Raw genomic sequence first — 20,807 nt, forward strand, 5'->3', positions numbered from 1 at the left:
GCCCTGTAGGACAACATCCTCGCTCAACGCGAAGGCCTACAGTGCGGCTGGATGCGCTGCCTCCGCCCTGCATGCGATGGCCCTCCTGCAAGTCCACCAGGCCAAAGCACTCAGAAACATGCACGGGGGTGGACCTGATCCTGATGTGCTGCAGGAACTGCGCTCAGCAACCGACCTCGCCCTGAGAGCGACGAAGGCCACAGCACAGGCACTCGGACAGGCGATGGCCACCCTTGTGGTCCAGGAACGCCATCTTTGGCTCAATCTGATCGAGATGCGTGAGGCTGACAAGAACCGCTTCCTGGACGCACCTGTCTCTCAGATTGGCCTTTTCGGCAACACCGTCGAGGACTTCGCCCAACAGTTCTCCGCGGTGAAGAAGCAGACGGAGGCCATCTCTCACTTCATGCCCCGCCGCAGACCTGCCGCTACGGGCCATGCCCCGTCTGCCTGCCGAGGGCGTCCCCCTGCGAAGAAACCAGCTCCTGCTCCGCCTCAACCAGGGCCCAGCTCTCAGCCCCAGTGTCGAGCACCCCGCAGGTGGCGCCCGCCCCCTGTCTCACGAACCCCCTCTAGGACCCGGAAGGCTCCCAAGCGTTCCTGAGACAGCCGACCCAGAGCCGAAGACGTTAGCTCCGGAGGTGGTAAGACCGCTCCGTCCCCCGGTGGAGGGCCGGGAGGAGAATACTTTGTTTTTTCATTTGCCACACCCCCTGACCGGGGCTGTGGTACCCACATTCTCAATAAAAGAGCTATTTCCTTTGCCTCGGGGCAAATGTTCTCACGGCAATCTGCTTTCAGATTACGACAGTCCCGGTACACCGGACGCGGCGATCCCGCCTTCCACCTGCCGAGTCCAGAGGACGCCAGCATCAGACCTCCTCCTCAGTCACGAACCCGCCCCCTGCCAGGTGCGCGGAGCAAGGTAAGTGCTTTGAGTCTATTCTCAGCACCTCAGCCTCAGGCTTGGGTCACTGCACTACCTGTTCCGCCCCGCTGCGAGGCCCCGCCGGGTACGTCCAAAATACTCGTCCCTTTGGTGCCCCTAGTGCAGAGCTGGGAAGCGTGGCTTTCGCTTCCCAACGCATCACGCTGGCTGCACCGGACCATTCGATTCGGTTACGCAATTCAGTTTGCCCGGCTCCCGCCCCCCTTCAGGGGCGTCCGCTTGTCCGCAGTACACGGCAAGCATGCTAGTTCCCTGCGCACGGAAATCGCAACCCTCTTAGCCAAGGGCGCGGTAGAGCCCGTCCCTCCAACCGGAATGAGGAAGGGTTTCTACAGCCCTTACTTCATTTTACCCAAGAAAGGCGGCGACTTACGACCAATCCTGGACCTGCGAGTTTTCAATCGGGCCTTGTTAAAACTCCCGTTCAAAATGCTCAAGCAGAGAAATATTCTGGCTGGTGTTCAGCATCTAGATTGGTTCGCAGCGGTAGACCTGAAGGACGCGTACTTCCACGTCTCAATTCTGCCACGACACCGACCCTTCTTACGGTTCGTGTTCGACGGCCAGGCATTTCAGTACAAAGTCCTCCCCTTCGGCCTGTCTCTGTCCCCTCGCGTCTTCACGAAGGTCGCAGAGGTGGCCCTTGCCCCGCTACGAGTAGCCGGCATCCGCACAGAGACCAGGTGCTCCGGCACCTCAGCCGCTTGGGGCTTCAGGTCAACTGGGAAAAGAGCAAGCTCAGTCCGGTTCAGAGCATCTCTTTTCTCGGGTTGGAGTTAGACTCAGTCTCAATGACAGCACGTCTCACGAGCGAGTGTGCTCCGTCAGTGCTGGACTGCCTCGCTTCCTTCAAGCCAGGCACAGTGGTCCCTCTAAAACTTTTCCAGAGGCTCCTGGGGCATATGGCTTCCTCCGTGGCGGTCGCGCCGCTGGGGTTGATGCATATGAGACCACTCCAGCACTGGCTCCAGTCTCGAGTCCCGAGACAAGCATGGCACCACGGCACGCATCGGGTAAGGATGACCCCCGCCTGCCTCAAAACACTCCGACCCTGGACAGACCTCTGCTTTTTACGGGCAGGAGTGCCCCTGCAGCAGGTGTCCCGATGCGTTCTGGTCACAACCGATGCCTCCCGGTCCGGGTGGGGTGCCGTGTGCAGCGGGCACGCAGCAGCGGGCAGTTGGAAAGGGGCACCGCTGCGTTGGCACATCAATTGCCTGGAGTTGCTGACCGTCCTTCTTGCTCTCAGGAAGTTCCTCCCATTAGTTCGGGACAAACATGTCCTCGTGAGATCGGACAGCAACACGGTGGTGGCATACACCATCGCCAAGGTGGCGTACGCTCCCACCACATGTCACATGTCGCCCACCTCAAGTCGCTGCGTGCCACTCACATCCCCGGCAAGCTCAACGTCATAGCGGACGCGCTATCACGACAACGCCTGCCCGGCGGGGAGTGGAGGCTTCACCCCCAGTCGGTCCAGCTGATTTGGGAACGGTTTGGCAAGGCCCAGGTAGACCTGTTTGCCTCCCAGGAAACCTCCCACTGCCCGCTCTGGTACACCCTAATAGAGGCTCCCCTCGGGACAGACGCGCTGGCACACAGCTGGCCCTCGGGGCTGCGCAAGTACGCATTTCCCCAGTGAGCCTTCTTGCACCGGTGCTGTGCAAGGTCAGGGAGGACGAGGAGCAAGTCACATTAGTGGCCCCCTACTGGCCAACTCGGACTTGGTTCTTGGAACTCAGACTTCTCGTGACAGCTCCTCCCTGGCGAATTCCCTGAGAAAGGACCTCCTCTCTCAGGGACGGAGCGCAGCTCTGGCATCCGCGCACAGACCTCTGGAACCTCCACGTCTGGTCCCTGGGCGGGATCGCGGAAGAGCTAGCCGGCTTACCGGCAACCGTTGTGAATACAATCAACCAAGCCAGAGCCCCTCTACCAGGCACCTTTACGCCCTTAAGTGGCGCTTGTTATGAGATTGGTGTTCTTCCGAACTGAAGACCGCAGAGATCGCGTGATCAAGTCAGTGCTCCTGTTCCTACAGGAGAGGCTGGACAGGAGGCTGTCCCCGTCCACCCACAAGGTGTATGTTGCCGCCATTGCCGCCCACCACAATCCTGTAGACGGCAAGTCTTTGGGTAAGCACGACTTTATCCTCAGGTTCCTGAGAGGCGCCCGGAGGTTGAATCCCTCCCGGCCAGACCTAGTTCCCTCCTGGGATCTCTCGGTAGTCTTGGCAGGACTCCAGAGACCTCCCTTCGAGCCACTTGAATCAATTGGACTCAGGGCCCTCTCTCTTAAGACGGCCCTGCTGATCGCGCTTGCCTCTATCAAGAGGGTCGGGGACCTGCAAGCGCTCTCTGTCAGCGACACTTGCCTGGATTTCTGTCCGGCGGATATGTCTGTGATCCTAAGACCGTGACCGGGCTATGTGCCCAAGGTTCCTACCACACCCTTCCGAGATCAGGTAGTGAATCTGCAAGCATTTACCTGGACCGCACACAGAGCACCAGACGCTCTGAGCAGCTCTTTGTCTGCTTTGGGGAACGGCAGAAAGGGATGCCGTCTCCAAACAGAGGCTCGCCCACTGGGTTGTCGACGCCATCACACTGGCTTATCACACCCAGGCCGTGCCCCTACCCTTGCGGGTCCGAGCTCACTCAACAAGGGGTGTTGCGTCCTCGTGGGCACTGGCCAGGGGCACCTCCCTAGCAGACATCTGTAGAGCCGCGGGTTGGGCAACACCCAACACCTTCGCAAGGTTTTACAACCTCCGCGTCGAGTCGGTTGCATCTCGTGTTTTGTCAGGTCTGAGCCCGTAGAACTCGGTAACACGTAGACCGACCGGCCGGGTGGATCGCTGTGCCCAGCGCCCTTTCCTGACGTCAAGGTAAAGTAGTGCGCCTTCTTCCCAGGGTGCCCCACTCCGAGTCGGGACCCTGGTCGATTCCTCCCAGCCCTCTGGGTCCGAGGTTCAGCGGAGGAACTTCGCCGACCCAAGCCACTGCGGGTACCCTGATGGCTACCCTGTACTGGTATAGGTGCTCCGCGAGGTAAGGCCTCCTGCTCGGACTCCCCTGTGTGTAATTCCACGGTTCTGTCCCCTTACGAGTGGACCCCCGTGTCTCCCTTAGGCAGTTACAGCTGCCCCGGTCGCCGTGCTGTAGCAACTCCCCCCTTTCGAGGCTGGATCTACCACCGTACCATATATTCCACACGAGCCCTAAGACGACCATGTGACGTGTCTACCACTTTTCCTCCCCAAGAAAAAGGGCAGGTGTGGTCTCCGCAGGGTCTGGGTAAGACCCCCTTCCCTATATGCGTGTAAGGGCCCCGGCCGTGATTGCTCTATGCGAGAAACATAGAGAGAAAAGAGGCCCAGCCAGGCTGGCCGGTTCCCATGTTAGCAAACATCGCCTTGTTCCCCTTCCAGGGTAACTAGAAGGATTCCGATGTTCTTATGGGGCATTGGGGAAGGGTACGTGCAGCCATGTACAGACGATGCGCAGCACTGGATGAAATCCCTGCCCGCCTCTGTATCCGCGGTTCACGTACACGGTTCAGCGCATGGCAAGATTGGAATGGGTCCCCTAGTGTCGCTTCTCCGACACAACGTGGAGAGAGCGACAGAAGGGGAACGTTTGGTTATGTATGTAACCTCCGTTCCCCAAGGGAGGGAACGACACGTTGTGTCTTTCCTCCGCCATGTCGCTGAACCGAGCCACTGTTGTGGCCGAACCATTTCCGGCTCCTCAGAAAAATCCTGAATGAACTCCCGTATTTGCGCCGCTTAAATACCTGTATGTCCGGGGGCGGGACATGCAAATACCGGCTGCCAACTCTCATTGGCCTTTTTTCATAGATCAGAGGTGGATATCGGCGCTCAAGAGAGACCCCTAGTGTTGCTTCTCCGACACAACGTGTCGTTCCCTCCCTCGGGGAACGGAGGTTACATACGTAACCAAGCCGGTTTGTTCAGAACTTACTACCACTGCAAATTCGACCCAAGAATTCATTCAACCATTTCAGACCTCCACATCATAGACAACAATACAATCAGTTACTTTATCAAACTAAGTAAAACAGATCAGACCAAATGAGGTCATTAATTTTCATTTTCAATCTGCCAACTCCCATCCAGCCCTTCCGATCTCTAGCACACCATCTCCTTTACAGTGGGTCCTTCTTAAATCCAGCATCTCAGAAAAACTATACTCAAGCCATTCCTTCCGTATCCGTGCTACAACCACAGCAGCCTAATGGGTCAGCTCCGAGCAGCTAGGATTCATGTCTCCTCTTGAGCCCACCAGCCTAATGCGGAAAAAGCCCCCTCTCGCAATGGGCAGATCCCCCCCACAACACATTTCTTTTCACATTTCTTTAAGCTCCGACACTTGCGACTCGCTGCCTAGTCTTGGCCTCTTTTTAGGGGTATTCAAGCACAGGTCAAGTCTCGAACCCTCCTACAGGGACAGCGAGCCAAACCCGTTTACACTGTCCTTACAACAGCATTACATTAACTCGCGAACTAATGAAATGACTCACGATTCGATTCGATTACGATTCAAAGGGTAACGTTTTGATTCTAAAACGATTCTTGATGCATCACTAAGCATCTTGTCCTTCAACATTTTCTTTTTCAGAACTAGTCACATTACATATACTGGCCTTACATTCAGTATGAGCTGTGAACAAAACATGGAATATCCACAAGATTAAATCAATGCTTTGAGATTTTAAAAGAGTATCTCAGTTTTTCAGTTTCTTTCTTTAGAACCTTATCAAAAATCTCTTAAAAGCACAAAAAAAATATTGGTTCTCTATCAAAACACACTATAATAATAATAACCTTTATTTTCTATAGCGCCTTTAAATGTACATCTCAAAGCGCAGTACAAAAACAATTAAAATAGCAAAGATACAACACACAAAATACACATAATACACAGTAAAATAAACATAAAAAAACAACAAGCATAAAAGACAATAAATCAATTAAAAGCTAACCTAAAAAAATGAGTTTTAAGCTGAGATTTAAAGATTCCAAAAGATTTGGCTTGCCTGATCTCAATCGGTAGAGAGTTCCAAAGTTTTGGAGCTAATGAAGAAAAAGCCCTATCTCCCATTAATCTCAAACGGGTTGAGGGAACAGTTAAAAGACCAGTATCTGAAGAACGAAGATCACGTTTTGGAGTATATGGAGTTAAAAGCTCTGTCAAATATTGAGGTGCCAAACCATGCAGTGCCTTGTAAGTAAGCATCAAAATTTTGAAATCCACCCTAAACCTAATGGGAAGCCAGTGCAAAGACTCCAAAACGGGAGTAATATGGTCTTGTATCTTAGTTCTTGTAAGGATTCTGGCAGCCGAATTTTGTAAAACCTGCATTCTGTTTAAGGTTACTTTTGACACGCCAGCTAACAAGGCATTACAGTAATCAATACGTGAAAACACAAAAGTGTTTATCAATCTCTCTGCAACAGTAAACTGACAGCATTGGACGCTAATCTGGCAATATTTCTAAGATGGAAAAATTAGATTTTAACAGTATTCAAAACATGTGGCTCAAACGTTAAATTGGCATAAAAATTACTCCTAAATTCCTCAATTTAGTTTGAAACTCCACAGTAGAGCCATCAAGAGCTAGAGTGACCGGCTCTACTTTATGTGAGTTGTTGGGGTGAACCAACAAGCATAATCTCAGTCTTTTCACTGTTAAGACAAAGAAAATTATCAGTCATCCATTCCTTCATCCTAGAAATACACTCAGAAAGAAAATTAACAGGCACAATTTCATTAGGTCTAAAATGAATGTAGATCTGAGTGTCATCTGCATAGAAATGAAAATTTAGACCAAGTGATCTCAAAAGCTGACCAAGAGGATAAACATAAATATTAAAAAGAAGAGGGCCCAAAATTGACCCCTGAGGGACGCCAGACTGCACAACATTGACCTCAGATCTAAATCCACCCATGGCAACGAACTGCTTCCGATCAAAGAGGTAGGATTTAAACCAATTAAGAACAGTATTTGAAACCCCAAAAACAGTTTCAAGATGAGTAATTAAAATTGAGTGATCAACAGTGTCAAAAGCGGCACTGAGATCAAGTAGAATCAAAACTGAAAGACAGCCAGAATCTGAAGCAATTAACAGGTCATTGGTGACCCTAACCAGAACTGTTTCTGTACTATGCAATTTACGAAAGCCTGATTGCAGAGGCTCAAAGAGATTATTCTCAGTTAAGTGAGAAATCAACTGAGAAGCAACCACTCGTTCCAAGAGTTTAGCAAAAAAAGGGAGATTAGATATGGGACGAAAATTTGCAAAGTTCTCACAGTCAATATTTGACTTTTTAGGTACCGGGGTAATTGCAACAGTTTTAAAAGTTTCTGGCACAACCCCAGTACACAGAGAGTCATTTATAATACTCAGAACAAAGGGGCACAAGGGAGCAAAACATGATTTAAACAGACCAAATGGTATGGGATCTAGCAAAGAAGTAGCTGCTTTCATTTTTGAAACCTCTGCTAAAAGAGAATATGAGTCAATTGTACAGAATTTAGACAACTTAGTACCAGAATAAAAAGGAATAGCAGGAGAAGACAGGAGAGTAGAAGTGCAAAAACCTCTACAAACATTTTTGACTTTGGTGACAAAAGAATCCAGAAACTTATTACAGAGATGATCAGAAGCAGTAACATAAGAGACAGTTTTGTGATTCAACAATTTGTTAATTGAATTAAAATTTGTCTAGAATTACCATGATTATCATCAATCATTTTAGAGAAATGGTCAGATCTGGCAGAAACAATTCCAGCCTTATATTCTTGTAAGCAGTCGTTCCACATTTGATAATGAAAAGTCAGGCCTGAAGACGCCACATGCGCTCCATTCTACGGCAAGATGTTTTCGTCATACGCAAATCCTCATTATACCATGGAGCAGGACGTACGAATGAAACCGAGCGTGACTTTTGAGGAGCAAATAAATCCAGGCCAGATAGGAGAACCGAATTTAACATAGAAACTTTTCTCCAGAGGGTCAGATGGAGTAAAACAACTTAATGAAGAGTCAATAAAAACAGAGAAATCAGAAGGATCAACTGATCTCCACTTCCGATATGTCAAAATACAAGAAGAGGCAGTATTAGCAATGGGAATATGCATATCAAAAAAATTTGCTAGATGATCAGACAATCCCAAATCAATAGTAGACAACCCAGACACAAAAGACCCATTTGATATCACTAAATCTAAAATATGTCCTTTGTTATGTGTAGTACAGTCAACAAATTGATTTGTTTGAGTCTTTTTTGTCCATCTGGATGTTAAAATCCCCCAAAAAAAGAGTTCTCTCAAATTTAAGGCACAGATACGACAACAGTTCTGCAAACTCAGATAGAAAGTCTTTGTTTGCTTTAGGAGGGCGGTAGACTGTAGTTATGGCAATTGAATGACACTCGGGAACAGCTAAAACAAAACTTTCGAATGAAGAAAACAGAGGAACAGCAACAGGTCTTAAATTGAATTTCTGATTGTACAGAACAATAATGCCACCACCTCTGCCAGTGGCTCGCGGGAGATCTAACAACCCGTAGCCAGCTGAGTAAGTTCATTAAAAAGAAGACCGTCCGAATGTTTGTGCCATGTTTCGACTATACTTAAAAAGTCAAGTTTTTCTTCCAGAATGATGTCAGATAAAGCCACCGCTTTACCGTTGACAGAGCGAGCATTAAAACACGCAGACTTCAACAGGCACAGGGACTCCGAAACCTCCCGTGAATGCTCTTTGTATGTTAGCGGAATACTTTTGGTTGCCCTAAGCAGAGGAACAAGGCGACGCTTGCCAATCTGGGAACGGGCCAAGCGTAGCCGGGCCTCTTTTCTCTCTATGTTTCTCGCATAGAGTCAAAGTGGCTGTGGCCCTTACATGCATCGTGGGAAGGGGGTCTTATCCAGTTTCCTATTCTTTCAGGGGGAAAAGACCCTCCGCAGACCACACCTGCCCAGAGAGGTAAAGGTAAGTGGCAAATGCATCCCATGGCCATTCAGGTCACGTGTGGAAACATGGTGCGGTGGTAGATCCAGCCTCAGGGAGGGGGGAGTTGCTACAGCACGGCAATCGGGGGACAGCTGGAACTGCCCAAGGGAGACGCGCAGTACAGGGTAGATTGAGTACCCGCAGTAGATTGGGTCAGCGAATTCCTCCACTGAATTGCGAACCCACAGGGCTAGGGAGGAATCGTCCAGGGATCCGAATGTACGGAATCTCCTGGGAGGGAAAGTGCACAATTTTACCTCAACCGAGGGAAAGGGTGCTAGATGCAAGTGATCCACCCGGCCTGTCCATCAGCGAGTTATCGAATTCTACTGGCTCGAACCTGAGAAAACACGGGATGAAACTGACTCAACCCTGAGACTGTAAAATCTCGCAAAGGTATTGCTGCTCTACATATGTCTGCCAGGGAGGTCCCCCTGGCCAGTGCCCACGAGGACGCAACACTCCTTGTTGAGTGTGCTCGGACCCGCAAGGGGGGGGCACAGCCTGGGTGTGATAGGCCAATGAAATGGCTTCCACTACCCAGTGGGAAAGCCTCTGTTTGGAGACAGCGTTCCCTTTCCGCTGTCCACCAAAGCAGACAAAGAGCTGCTCAGAACATCTAAAGCTCTGCGTGTGGTCCAAGTAGGTACGCAAAGCACGTACCGGACACAGCAACGAAGGGGCTGGGTCTGCCTCCTCCCGGGAGCTTTGCAGGTTCACTACCTGGTCTCTGAAGGGCGTGGCCTCTGTTCGAACTGACTCGCATATAGTCGGACAATCCTGATCAGCTACCGCGACAGGTTGGTGAGCGTGAGAGATGCCCCCAAGCTCCGTGCGAGGGGGACCAAGGAAATAATCGTGTTGGACGTACCGGCGATGGGGCAGAGCCTGAGGTGGCACTTGTGGCCGTGCTGAGTCCAGGGACATCAAAGCACTTACCTGACTCCTTGGGACCACTCCCGGAACAGCCTGGGATGAGAGAGGAAGAATTTCATCCTCGTAGCCTGTGGAGGCCATCACATCGGGGTGGATTTAAGGGAGGCGCCGAATCTGCCATAAAGAAACTGAGCCCTGGCAGTCTTGATAACGACAGCTGTGGACACAGAGAATAGGGCCCAGGAAGTTAAGAAACTGCTCTTTTCTTGCGAAAGTTGGAGACATGAAAAGAAAATGGAAATAAGAATTCTCCGCCCGGCCCTCGGGGGAAGGAGAGGTCTTCTTACCAGCTCCCGAAGTGAGATTCCAGACATCCTGGGCAGCTCATCTAAGGGGCACTTCGAAGCTTTCCTTGGGTTCTTGACGGCTGGCTGTGAGACGGGTGGCATCTGCTTCCTGCGGGTGGCTGAACGCCGAGGCCAGCCCACAGGGGCGGGCTGTAGCAGAGCCGGTATTACCTCTGCAGGGGGACGCCCTTGGTGACGAACCGACGGGGCGCGGGATCTTGAACCGTGCCATGGCAGGATGTGTTTAATTGCCTCGGTCTGCTTCCTCACCATCGAAAACTGCCGGACGAAGCCTCGAACGGTGTCACTGAACAGGCTAACTTGGGAGATGGGGGTGTCAATGAATCAAACCTTGTCAGCTTCTCTCGACTCAACAAGATTGAGCCAAAGGTGGCATTCCTGGACCACCAAGATGGACATCACCTACCCGAGTGACTGCGCCGTGACCTTCGTTGCCCGGAGGGTGTAATCAGTCACAGAACACAGCTCCTGCATTAGTCCTGAGTCAGGATTACCCTCATGCAGTTCTTTAAATGGCTTGGTGCACCTCCAGCAGTGCCGTAGGCCTAAGCCTCCAATGACAACATAAGCCTACAGGCCATGGATGGGATGCTTGGAATGACTCTGCAATATGCCATAGAAACTAACAGCTTGTAAGAGCGAGAGATGAATGGCTGGCAGAGTAATTCAGCTCAGTGAAATACAACCGCTCGGCTCCGAAGAAGATGTCTGAATGAGTGTTTGCATTCCAGCTCCTTATATACCCGTATGTCCGGGGGAGTGGCATGCAAATTCCACTTGCCAATTTTCATCGGTCTTTTCTCAAAGATCAGAGATGTCTGGGGCTCCTAGGTGCGACCCCTAATGTCACTACATCGACACAACATTGAGGGAGTGACAGGAGGGGAACTGACACCTACCTGTTGCAAAATTGTCTTCTCTTATAAAATAGCAATTTATCGTAATAAACTCCACACATACCATAGTTCATTCCAAAAGGATTGTTTAGTGTAAAACATTTTGAAGATTAGTGGACAGGCGGTCAATTCATTGAATGATGAGCTGTTTCCTCACAAAAACTGTTTATTGCAGTGCAATGAAGCATCTCCTACATAGACAAAAAACAACCTCTTGGCTCCTTGCTAGTTTACCGACCATAGAATGTCTATGGGGCCGCCGCTTTATTCATTGTCTTGCTAACCTTATAGCCCTAGATATAAGGGCTCTGGAACCAGTCTGTGTTTGCAGTAGGTTTGAAACGTTTAGTCAACTTTATCGACAAAGTAACCAATAAAAAATTTACGACAGAAACGTTCGTTGTTGAATAGCCGTTTGATGCAATATTATGTGACATGAGATCAGATTAAACTCTAATGAAGACGCGTGAGTGCATCGCTGCAGTTCACGACTGACTGATGAGAGAAGGAATAACACAGATCACAGTCCAGATGCACTCTATACTTTCCAAACAGCTTCAGCTGATGTACATCACAAAGTATGCAAAAATACAAAATAATATAGAAGCACTCTCATTGTGGAAAAAGCCGAGCCGGAGCTCTTTGAAGGAAACATCCCGGCATTACATCTTTAATGCAGTTATATTTAATGCGTTATAGCTTTATAGCTTTAGCTGCGGCTGCTGATCAGGTGGTAGAGCAGGTCGGCCACTAATTGCAGGGTTGGTGGTTCCATTCCCGGCCCACATGACTCCACATGCCAAAGTGTCCTTGGGCAAAACCCCAAGTTGCTCCCAATGGCAGGCTAGCTCCTTGCATGGCAGCTCTACCGTCATTGATTTGTGAGTGTGTGTGTGTGTGTGTGTGTGTGTGTGTGTGTGTGTGTGAATGGGTGAATGAGACACAGTGTAAAGCGCTTTGGTAACAGCTAAGGTTAAACAGGCGCTATATAAGTGCAGACCATTTACCATTACTAAAGTTCAAATAATCCAGAAGCAAATGACTACAAACTCCAAAATAGTCTTTTCTCTGTGCGGTCAGTGCCTCTTTATGAGTTGTGTGAATGTCTTGATCTAAGGGGGAGAGATTGTAACTGCACTGGCTGATGCACACTCTGTCACAGGATGCTCATCCCTCGAGCGCACACGCTTAATGCAGCTAGATTATCTGAGAATGTTGAATATAATATTAAAAATACAAATATTTTTAAATATCTAAAACTCCTTTAAAAAAAAGATGCATTCACCTGAGATGCAGTATAAGATATTTAGACTTACTTTTAAAGACTATATCATGAATATAAATATATTTTGTATAACCTGTATAACCAAGTAAAATTTACACTTATATTCAAAATACACTTATATTTAAGACACATTCTCTTAAAGCAAGTCTAAATATCTTATATGTTGTTTCTCAAGTAAATCTATCTTGTTAATGATTTTTAGACATTTTTAAATGGAAAACAAGACAAAAACACTTGATAACAACAGGATTTTTGCAGTGAATTTCTACTGAATTAAACTTAAAAGTATTTTCCTTTAATTCAGTGAATGTCATTTAGAGGTATTTTTTAAAGATTATAATTTTTCCTATTTATTGTTAGTAAGCATATTTAATCCAACCTTTTAAGTCAGAACACAAGCAGAATAATCGGTTAAGAGCTAATGATTAATCGCTGCAATAATCGCTAAATAATCATTCTAATAATCGTTAGATTCATTGATTATCAAAACATTTTCATTAGTTGCAGCGCTAGTTTGCAGTCAGCCATGATAAATTAATCCCGTGACAGCATCCAATAAAGCAGAAATTATCAAGATAATGTAAGTGGTACTCAGCTGGTCATGCAATCTTAACAAATTAGTCTTCATCTCATTTGTGTGTATGTTTTTTTGTGCCTCAGAGACCGCATCCCAACATCTGAATAATCCAATCAGTTATGACTGTAAGACAATACTCCTCAACCAGAACAATGCTCAATTCATCAGCCAACCATGTCTGTTCACTTGTCCATATCATAGCTCATAAGACTCTAATGAGGAACTATGTGGTTTGTTTTCAAACAGAGTTCATCTCTAAAATGCAAGTTTTAGCAGTCCATATACCAATAAAACTATGTAAGTTAGTCATACTGTGTTTACAGATTGAATTCTGCAAATATTCAATATATGATTGATCTACATTTTAAGAACTTAAGACTCATCTATTTAGCCAGGCATACACCTAATTTATCCTTCAACTCACAATTAGGCTTCTGTAGTTTGGTCTGCCGGAACCAGAAACATTGATCATGATTTATAACTCTGCAATAAATTGAATGGAATCTATGCTAATATAATTTTTTTGTTTCCCTGTCTCAACCTCTGGACTCCTATACTGAGGTCACCAGAACCAGCTGGATCCAGCTCCATTCCTGCTTTGTGTTGGACTCCACTGCTACGTTTCGCTGTGTGATTATGTCTAAATGTAGCCGGTGCCAGCAAAACATCACTTCAGTCTATTATGATGGACTTCAGAGGATTAACTGATGCCAACTCCAACCATAAGACATGGGATAATTCATATGCCATTGTCTGAATCTTGGATTTAGGATGGACCACTCCGAACCTCACTGAAATTACCGGCCAGGTTGAACTGCGTTTCACATCCCTGATCTCTGCCTGCATCACCTCAGTCTATTGATGGACTAAGATCTTGAAATGGAATACATAGTCTATCAATGAATTGCCAACAAAAGCCTTCATCAGCCAATTAACAAGGACAATTGCATATATGTGAACTTCTACAGTTAATCCAGGATGGACTTCAAAGACATTGGTCATTAATCTTACAGTTCAAACACAATCAATGTTTAAACACTGACCCTTAACCCTTACTTAGTTTAATAATTTTAAACCATGACTTGCACTATACATGAGTAATATTTACATTATATTCATGATGTTAGTCAGAGGGGAACTGGCCCCCACAGTAAGTCTGGTTTCTCCCAAGGTTATTTTTCTCCATTAATCCACATCTTATGGAGTTTTGTGTTCCTTGCTACAGTTGCTTTCAGCTGCTCACTGGGGTTATAAATACAATTATTATTTAATTATTTTTAAACACGATTAAGAATGGTATTTGATCAAACTACACAATGATGATTCATCGACATTATAGACATTACAATTTTATCGTCTGTTAATGCCTGATCTTTTGTAAAGCTGCTTTGAAATGATGTGTGTTGTGAAAGGCGCTATACAAATAAAAATGACTTGACTTGTCAAATGAGCTGTCACTTTCTGAAAGACTACAGAGAACAGCACTATAACACTACACTGTAAATCTGTGCAAAACTGGTTCTCAGGTCTGTTCTGATAAGGTAGGGGGAAAACTATGATAAATTAGATAATAAAATGCAACTAACTATATAATCATACAAAGTAAAGATAGCTAATTATATAGCTTATCAACTTTTAAAAGGGAGGTGAAATGCTCCCATATCTTGTTTGATGTCAAAGGCCTCGTATCTTATCAAACACTGTATTATTTTAGTGTAAATTCATCTGTCACTTGAAATAGAGAGATGCCAACATGGACAGTTTGTGTGATATGCCCTCATCTTCAAAAACCATCTACAGAACTACACAAGGTATAGAAAATATGACCCAGACTACATTAAACACTGACTTCAAGCAAGAATAAACATGAAACCATTTAAATTGTGTCTGGGTGTGAAAGTGTATCAGACAGTTCAGGGAGGTGAGAGTAGCCAATAATTTTGATGACAGGCTTTGTGTCCAGCATTTCTCAATAACCAGAGCAACATCTGAGATGCAATGCAATGAGATTGGTCAGGTTAGTCCAGTCATGAGCTAATTATTCATTCACATGATTGTTAAGGCAAATTCGCATGACAATTTTGATGTGCATACACTCAATTTACTTAAATTAAATTAACTAAAGCAAAACAATTCTAGAACATTTTATCACAACTTGATTTCACTGCATTCTATCCATTTAAAATTTGTAAAATGGAAGTTTACTTAATCCATTTGAGTTGGGACTACATGAATACTTCTAGTGGTGTTAATGTAGCATTGAACTGGGCAGGATTTACCCAATTCAAAATATTTTGTTGGGTTTACCCAATTCAACTAGGTTCTTTCTACTACACAGTAGTAGTTAAGTGTTGAAATCCCTAATTTTAAGTAAAGAAAGCTCATTTCATACATGTTGAAACACTGTCCATGATTAGCCTACGTCAAGCTCAGCCAAAGTGCTATTTAATTTTTTCAGTAAATGTGTTTCCATCATAGTTTATACACGCCTTCTTTTCAAATAAAAAATGTATCCACCTCAAGCACCACTTTCATGCTCTTTTTGGAGATTTGATTCACATCTTAGTGTTTCCACCCAGCATTTTTTATACAGTATCCCAAAATCTGCATAAACAACATGTACATGGAAACACTATTGTGTCTAGTGTGACCTCACGAATGAAGATATTCCTACACAGCCTACCTATCACATGATTAACAACATATCAATCTGATGTGCTTACAACTTTTTTTGGTATTAGAGTATTTCTTGATGTCAGCGCTGACCTTCATTACTCACTGTCCAGTTGCAGCTGTCTCATGTATCTACGCAACCAAAGCAAATATGCAGCACACATACACACACATACTCAAAGGTTATGTGATATAACCTATAACAGGGGCATATCTAATCCTCTGTGAAATAGGATATGTTACTGCCCATAGCACAACCTTGTGCATGATCTCTCCTGGCACACACACACACGCACACATCATCTTTTGGTTCCTGGCACCTGATGGCAACTCTCTTTTTAAAGTCTTTTTAGGACTTACATACAGGTTTATACAATATTAATACATGAAACTGAACTCATAAGTTCCCTGTCATTATTACAGTATCCAACCTACTATGGTTGTCATTTGACATTACAAAATAAATAGCAATACAAATTCCCTCTAGACTTCTTTGATTTGTAGATCATGCAATACAGTAAAATTGTATTAAAAAAAAAATATAATAATAAGCCTGCATAAATACTAATACGCAACATTTATTTGTATAGCACCTTTCAGCAATATAGCAAAATCCAAACGCATTCAATATAAAACCCAGTTTTTACACAAGATTTAAACAGGCCATTCCATAATCACAAGAAATGCTCTACCACCTGCAGTTTTGCATCTGGATCTTGGACCATCTAGCGGTTTACGTCAGGAAGATCTAAGAGGACTAACTGTTTCATAAGGGCTTAACAATTCTACAAAATACGCTGGTGCCAAGCAATGCCAAGCCTCATTTGCAACAGGCACGCAAATGTCAAATAAACCAGATATTCCCACAAGCAACACTAAAATAAAGAACTCACCCGCATCATCGTCCATCAACAAATCATTAGTGAACCTCAGAAGGGCCGTTTCTGTACTGTGGTTTGCTGTAAATCCTGACTGAAATACCTCAAAAACATTGTTATCCTTTACTACTAACAGCTGCTTAGCTGCAGCTCTCACTGATATTTAAGAGATGAAAACATATGAATCTAATAACAGTTGAACTATAACAGTCTTTAACACTTCGGGAACACATCCAGTCACAAGTGAGCTACACTATTCATGAAGCCTATCTAAATGTTTTCCTAATGCATTCTAGTTCATTTGTATGCTCTCATAAATAACCACAGGTTAAAATGAAATGAACATTCTCCATGTATTTACTCAACCTTATTCTGGTCTCAAACTCGTATGACTTTCTTTCTTCAGATGAACACGAAGCAAGTGAATGGTGGAAAGTGCATAAAAGCAGCATAAAAGTAATCCATACGAATTCAGTAGTTAAATCTATGACTTCAGAAGTGATATAATATGAAACAGATCAAAATTAAAGTCATTTTTTACTATTAATTCTACTCCCTACCCAGTAGGTGCTGATATGCAGAAATAAAATGAAATGCCAAAAGCAAAAGAAGAAGAATGTGAAAGTGGAGTTGATAGTAAAAACTTTTGAACGGTTTCTCACCCACACCTATCACATCTCTTCTGAAGACATGGATTAAACCACTGGAGTCTTGTGGCTTGCTTTTATGTGCTTTTGTTCTGGCCAACGTTCTCTGGCATTGGATGGACCTACAGACATAGACATACATACATAGATGCCTCATTAGCGGCTGTTCCTGTTTGCCATATTGGAAAGGTCAAAGTCCGTACTTAAACACACTAAAGCAGTTGACCGTGCATCGGCAACAGTCTTTGGCAATCGATTTAGTTTGTCATTAAGGTTAAATCCTTCTAAATATTGTAGATAATAAAAATGACTCTAAACAGAAATGAAACCGTTAAAGCTCTTCTAGATCTTATAAATAATCAGAGAAGCCAACCGCTCCACATTCTCACAGTTTAGACAGGAATTGATTTCTCTGCCATTCTAACAACCGTAGACAGCACGATGTTGTGGCATTTTCAGTGGCTGGTGATGTTGACCGTTGACGTGTCCGGAGCAGTCGAGTCGGGTATCTACATTTAGATTTGTATGCCTACAGATCTGAGATATTCATTTGTGTTCTGCAGAAGAAAGAAAGTCACACACATCTGGGGTGGCATGAGGGTGAGTAAATGATGACAGAACTTTCAATTTTGGGTGAACTGCCCCTTTAAGCACAACCACATAAGCCTTAGTCTATCCCACATCATAACACACACAAATAGAGAAATAATTTCAAGACTTGCCTTTTAACTGAGTGGATCTCCGTTTCTGGTTTCTCCAGTGTTGTGGTGTCTTTCTCCTGTACACGCACACTTTTTGCTTGAATCCATGAAATTGTGTTGTAGGTCCACATTTGTAATCCAGCAGGAAAACACTTTAAATGTCCTCATTTAATTTCTTACACCAATCAGTTTGAAAAATGAGAGTGAATATATATTGCTAATACAACAATGAATTGTGAAATGATAGCGATAGTCACAAAACTCACATAAAGTGTTACTAAAGTACAGATATAGCCTGTGTACAGATCTTTCAAAAAGTATCCCTAATTTGGCTTTTCACATGAGAGGGAGTGATGGGGCACGAGTTAAGGCCTGAGATGCTGTGATAGCATCCCCACAAAGACAACTTTCTATTAGAAATAAATCATTATACATCTATGTTTCCCAAATTCCTGAGAGACCAAAGGATTGACATGTGCTTTAAAACAGTGAGTCCATTAGTGATCCCGGGACTGTGCATGATCTACAGGTCTGTTTCTCTTGCGTCCAGGCAAAATGTATAAAGAGAGCGCTTAATGTCCATTCTGCTGTTGGCTTTAACGCTAGTCTTCTCCATGGGCGTGTTCGTATCCTCCTTGTGTTCTCCATCTCTTGAGTTCCTCAGCACCTGAAGCTCATCGCATTGGTTCGCGGGGTTGGGCTCGTCTCTGAGGGACGCCTGGTCTTGGTCGGTTTCCCGGTGATAGAAATAGTTAAAGTTGGACACGATGACGGGCACCGGTAGGGCAATGGTCAACACCCCTGCGATCGCGCAGAGAGAGCCCACGATCTTGCCCCCCACCGTCACCGGCCTCATGTCGCCGTAGCCTACGGTTGTCATGGTGACCACCGCCCACCAGAAGGCGTCTGGGATGCTGGAGAAGTGCGACTCGGGTTCGTCAGCCTCCGCGAAGTAGACGGCACTGGAAAACAAGATGACGCCGATGAAAAGAAAGAAGATCAACAGGCCGAGCTCGCGCATGCTGGCTTTGAGAGTCTGACCCAAGATCTGGAGCCCCTTGGAGTGTCTGGAGAGCTTGAAGATGCGGAACACACGCACCAAACGGATGACCCTCAGGATGGCCAGCGACATGGCTTGCTGCCCGTTGTTGTGCTCCTGTCCCTGCTGCTCCGCCAGCTCCGTGCCCAGAGTGATGAAGTAAGGCATGATGGACATGATGTCGATGATGTTCATGATAGTTTTGGAAAACTCGGACTTGCTGGGACAGGCGAAGAACCGCACGAAAAGCTCAAAGGTGAACCAGATGACGCAAGTGGTCTCGATAATGAAGAATGGGTCGCTGAAAGTGAGCGACGAGCGATCTTGAGTGCCATTGATCGCGCGACTCGTCACCGGCAGCTCGCGCTCGTCACGAAACTCGGGCAAAGTTTCCAGACAGAAGGTGACGATTGAGATAGTGATGACGAGTACGGAGACGATGGCGATGCCCCGAGCGGGACTGGAGCTTTCGGGATACTCAAAAATGAGCCATACTTGCTTCTGAAACTCGTTCTGGGGCAAAGGTTTCTCTTCTTCTTTGATAAAACCCTCGTCCTCGCGGAAACGGTCCATCGCTTCTTCGCCGAGCTGGTAAAATCGGATTTCGTCTGCGAACACGTCGATCGACACGTTGACGGGTCGCCGGATTTTCCCGCCGGACTGATAAAAATAGAGAATTCCGTCAAAACTGGGTCGGTTTCGATCGAAGAAATACTCGTTCCTGAGGGGGTCGAAATACTTGATTCTCTTGTCGGGATCTCCGAGTAAAGTGTCGGGGAACTGGTTGAGGGTGCCCAACTGGGTCTCGAACCTCAGTCCGGCGATATTGATGAGAACTCGCTCGTTGCTTTCATGGTCAAGATCCAAGTCCCGAATATCCTCGTCAAACAGATGCGGACTGTAATAATCCAGAGTATTCTCACTGGAGGTGTTCATGTCGTTCATCTTCCACGAGCTCTGTTCTGCACTTCTCTTGTACAGTTCTTTGTTGTGGACCAACAGTGGATGATCCAAGGAATTTTGGTTTCGGTAGGTTTCTCCATCACTGCCTCCATCACCCATTTTCTCAAAACTCACCAAAGCTATCTCCATTTCCAAGCATTTTAAAGACCTGTAGATGTCTCAGAGCACTCGATATATCCCACTCTCTCTGCCGTTAGGTGCATGTGTATTATAATCCAAAACTCCTCCCAACACTCTGATAAATACATACGTGTGTGTGTGCGCGCGTGAGAGAGAGAGAGAGTGTGTGTGTGTGTGTGTGTGAGTGAGTGAGAGAGAGAGAGAGAGAGGGAGTGTGTGTGTGTGTGTGTGAGAGAGAGAGAGAGAGAGAGAGGGTGTGTGTGGTGAGTGTGTATTTATCACTTTGTGGGGACCAAATCTCCCCATAAGGAGAGTAAAACCCGAAATGTTTGATGTTGTGAGGACAATGTGTCTGTTCCCATGAGGAAACAGTGTGTGTGTTTCGCGTACTTTGATCGTAAGTATCAGCGTCGCGTATGTAGCCAGCCAAAACTCAAATGGAATACTAATTCCCTTAGTATTTCCATTTCCGATGCCTTACACAGAAACCTGTCAATCAGGGTCAAGGGTGGGATTATGCTATGGGGCGTGTTTGTCTTGGGAAGTGATGTCACTCACAGTCGACGGTCAAGAGGTGATGCCCTGAACAGACGCCGGTTTATCAAATCAAATCAAATCACTTTATTGTCACACTACCATGTACACAAGTGCAACAGTAGGTGAAATTCTTGTGTGCAGGTCCGAGCAACATACCTGTCATGACAGTGACGAGACATATACCAATTACAATAAACAACATACTTACACAAAACAATTTACATATCAAATGTACACATACTTACACAAAACAATTT

At 45.7% G+C, this 20,807-nt stretch overlaps 1 protein-coding gene across 1 annotated transcript; it reads right to left on the reverse strand.

Annotated features, from left to right (window-relative positions):
• Positions 1-17,918: 17,918 nt before the first annotated feature.
• On the reverse strand, positions 17,919-20,065 carry LOC127637172 (potassium voltage-gated channel subfamily A member 1-like). The gene has a single exon (XM_052118101.1). The coding sequence runs from the start codon at positions 20,020-20,022 to the stop codon at positions 18,415-18,417; it is 1,608 nt and encodes a 535-aa protein (XP_051974061.1). The 5' UTR covers positions 20,023-20,065; the 3' UTR covers positions 17,919-18,414.
• Between the last annotated feature and the right edge of the window lie 742 nt (positions 20,066-20,807).

Source organism: Xyrauchen texanus, chromosome 45 (genome assembly GCF_025860055.1).
Source record: "Xyrauchen texanus isolate HMW12.3.18 chromosome 45, RBS_HiC_50CHRs, whole genome shotgun sequence".
Classification (NCBI taxonomy): Eukaryota; Metazoa; Chordata; class Actinopteri; order Cypriniformes; family Catostomidae; genus Xyrauchen; species Xyrauchen texanus.

Bases quoted from the DNA above. Each gene is read 5' to 3' on its own strand.
- LOC127637172 (XM_052118101.1), bottom strand. From the start codon at position 20,022: ATGGAGATAGCTTTGGTGAGTTTTGAGAAAATGGGTGATGGAGGCAGT.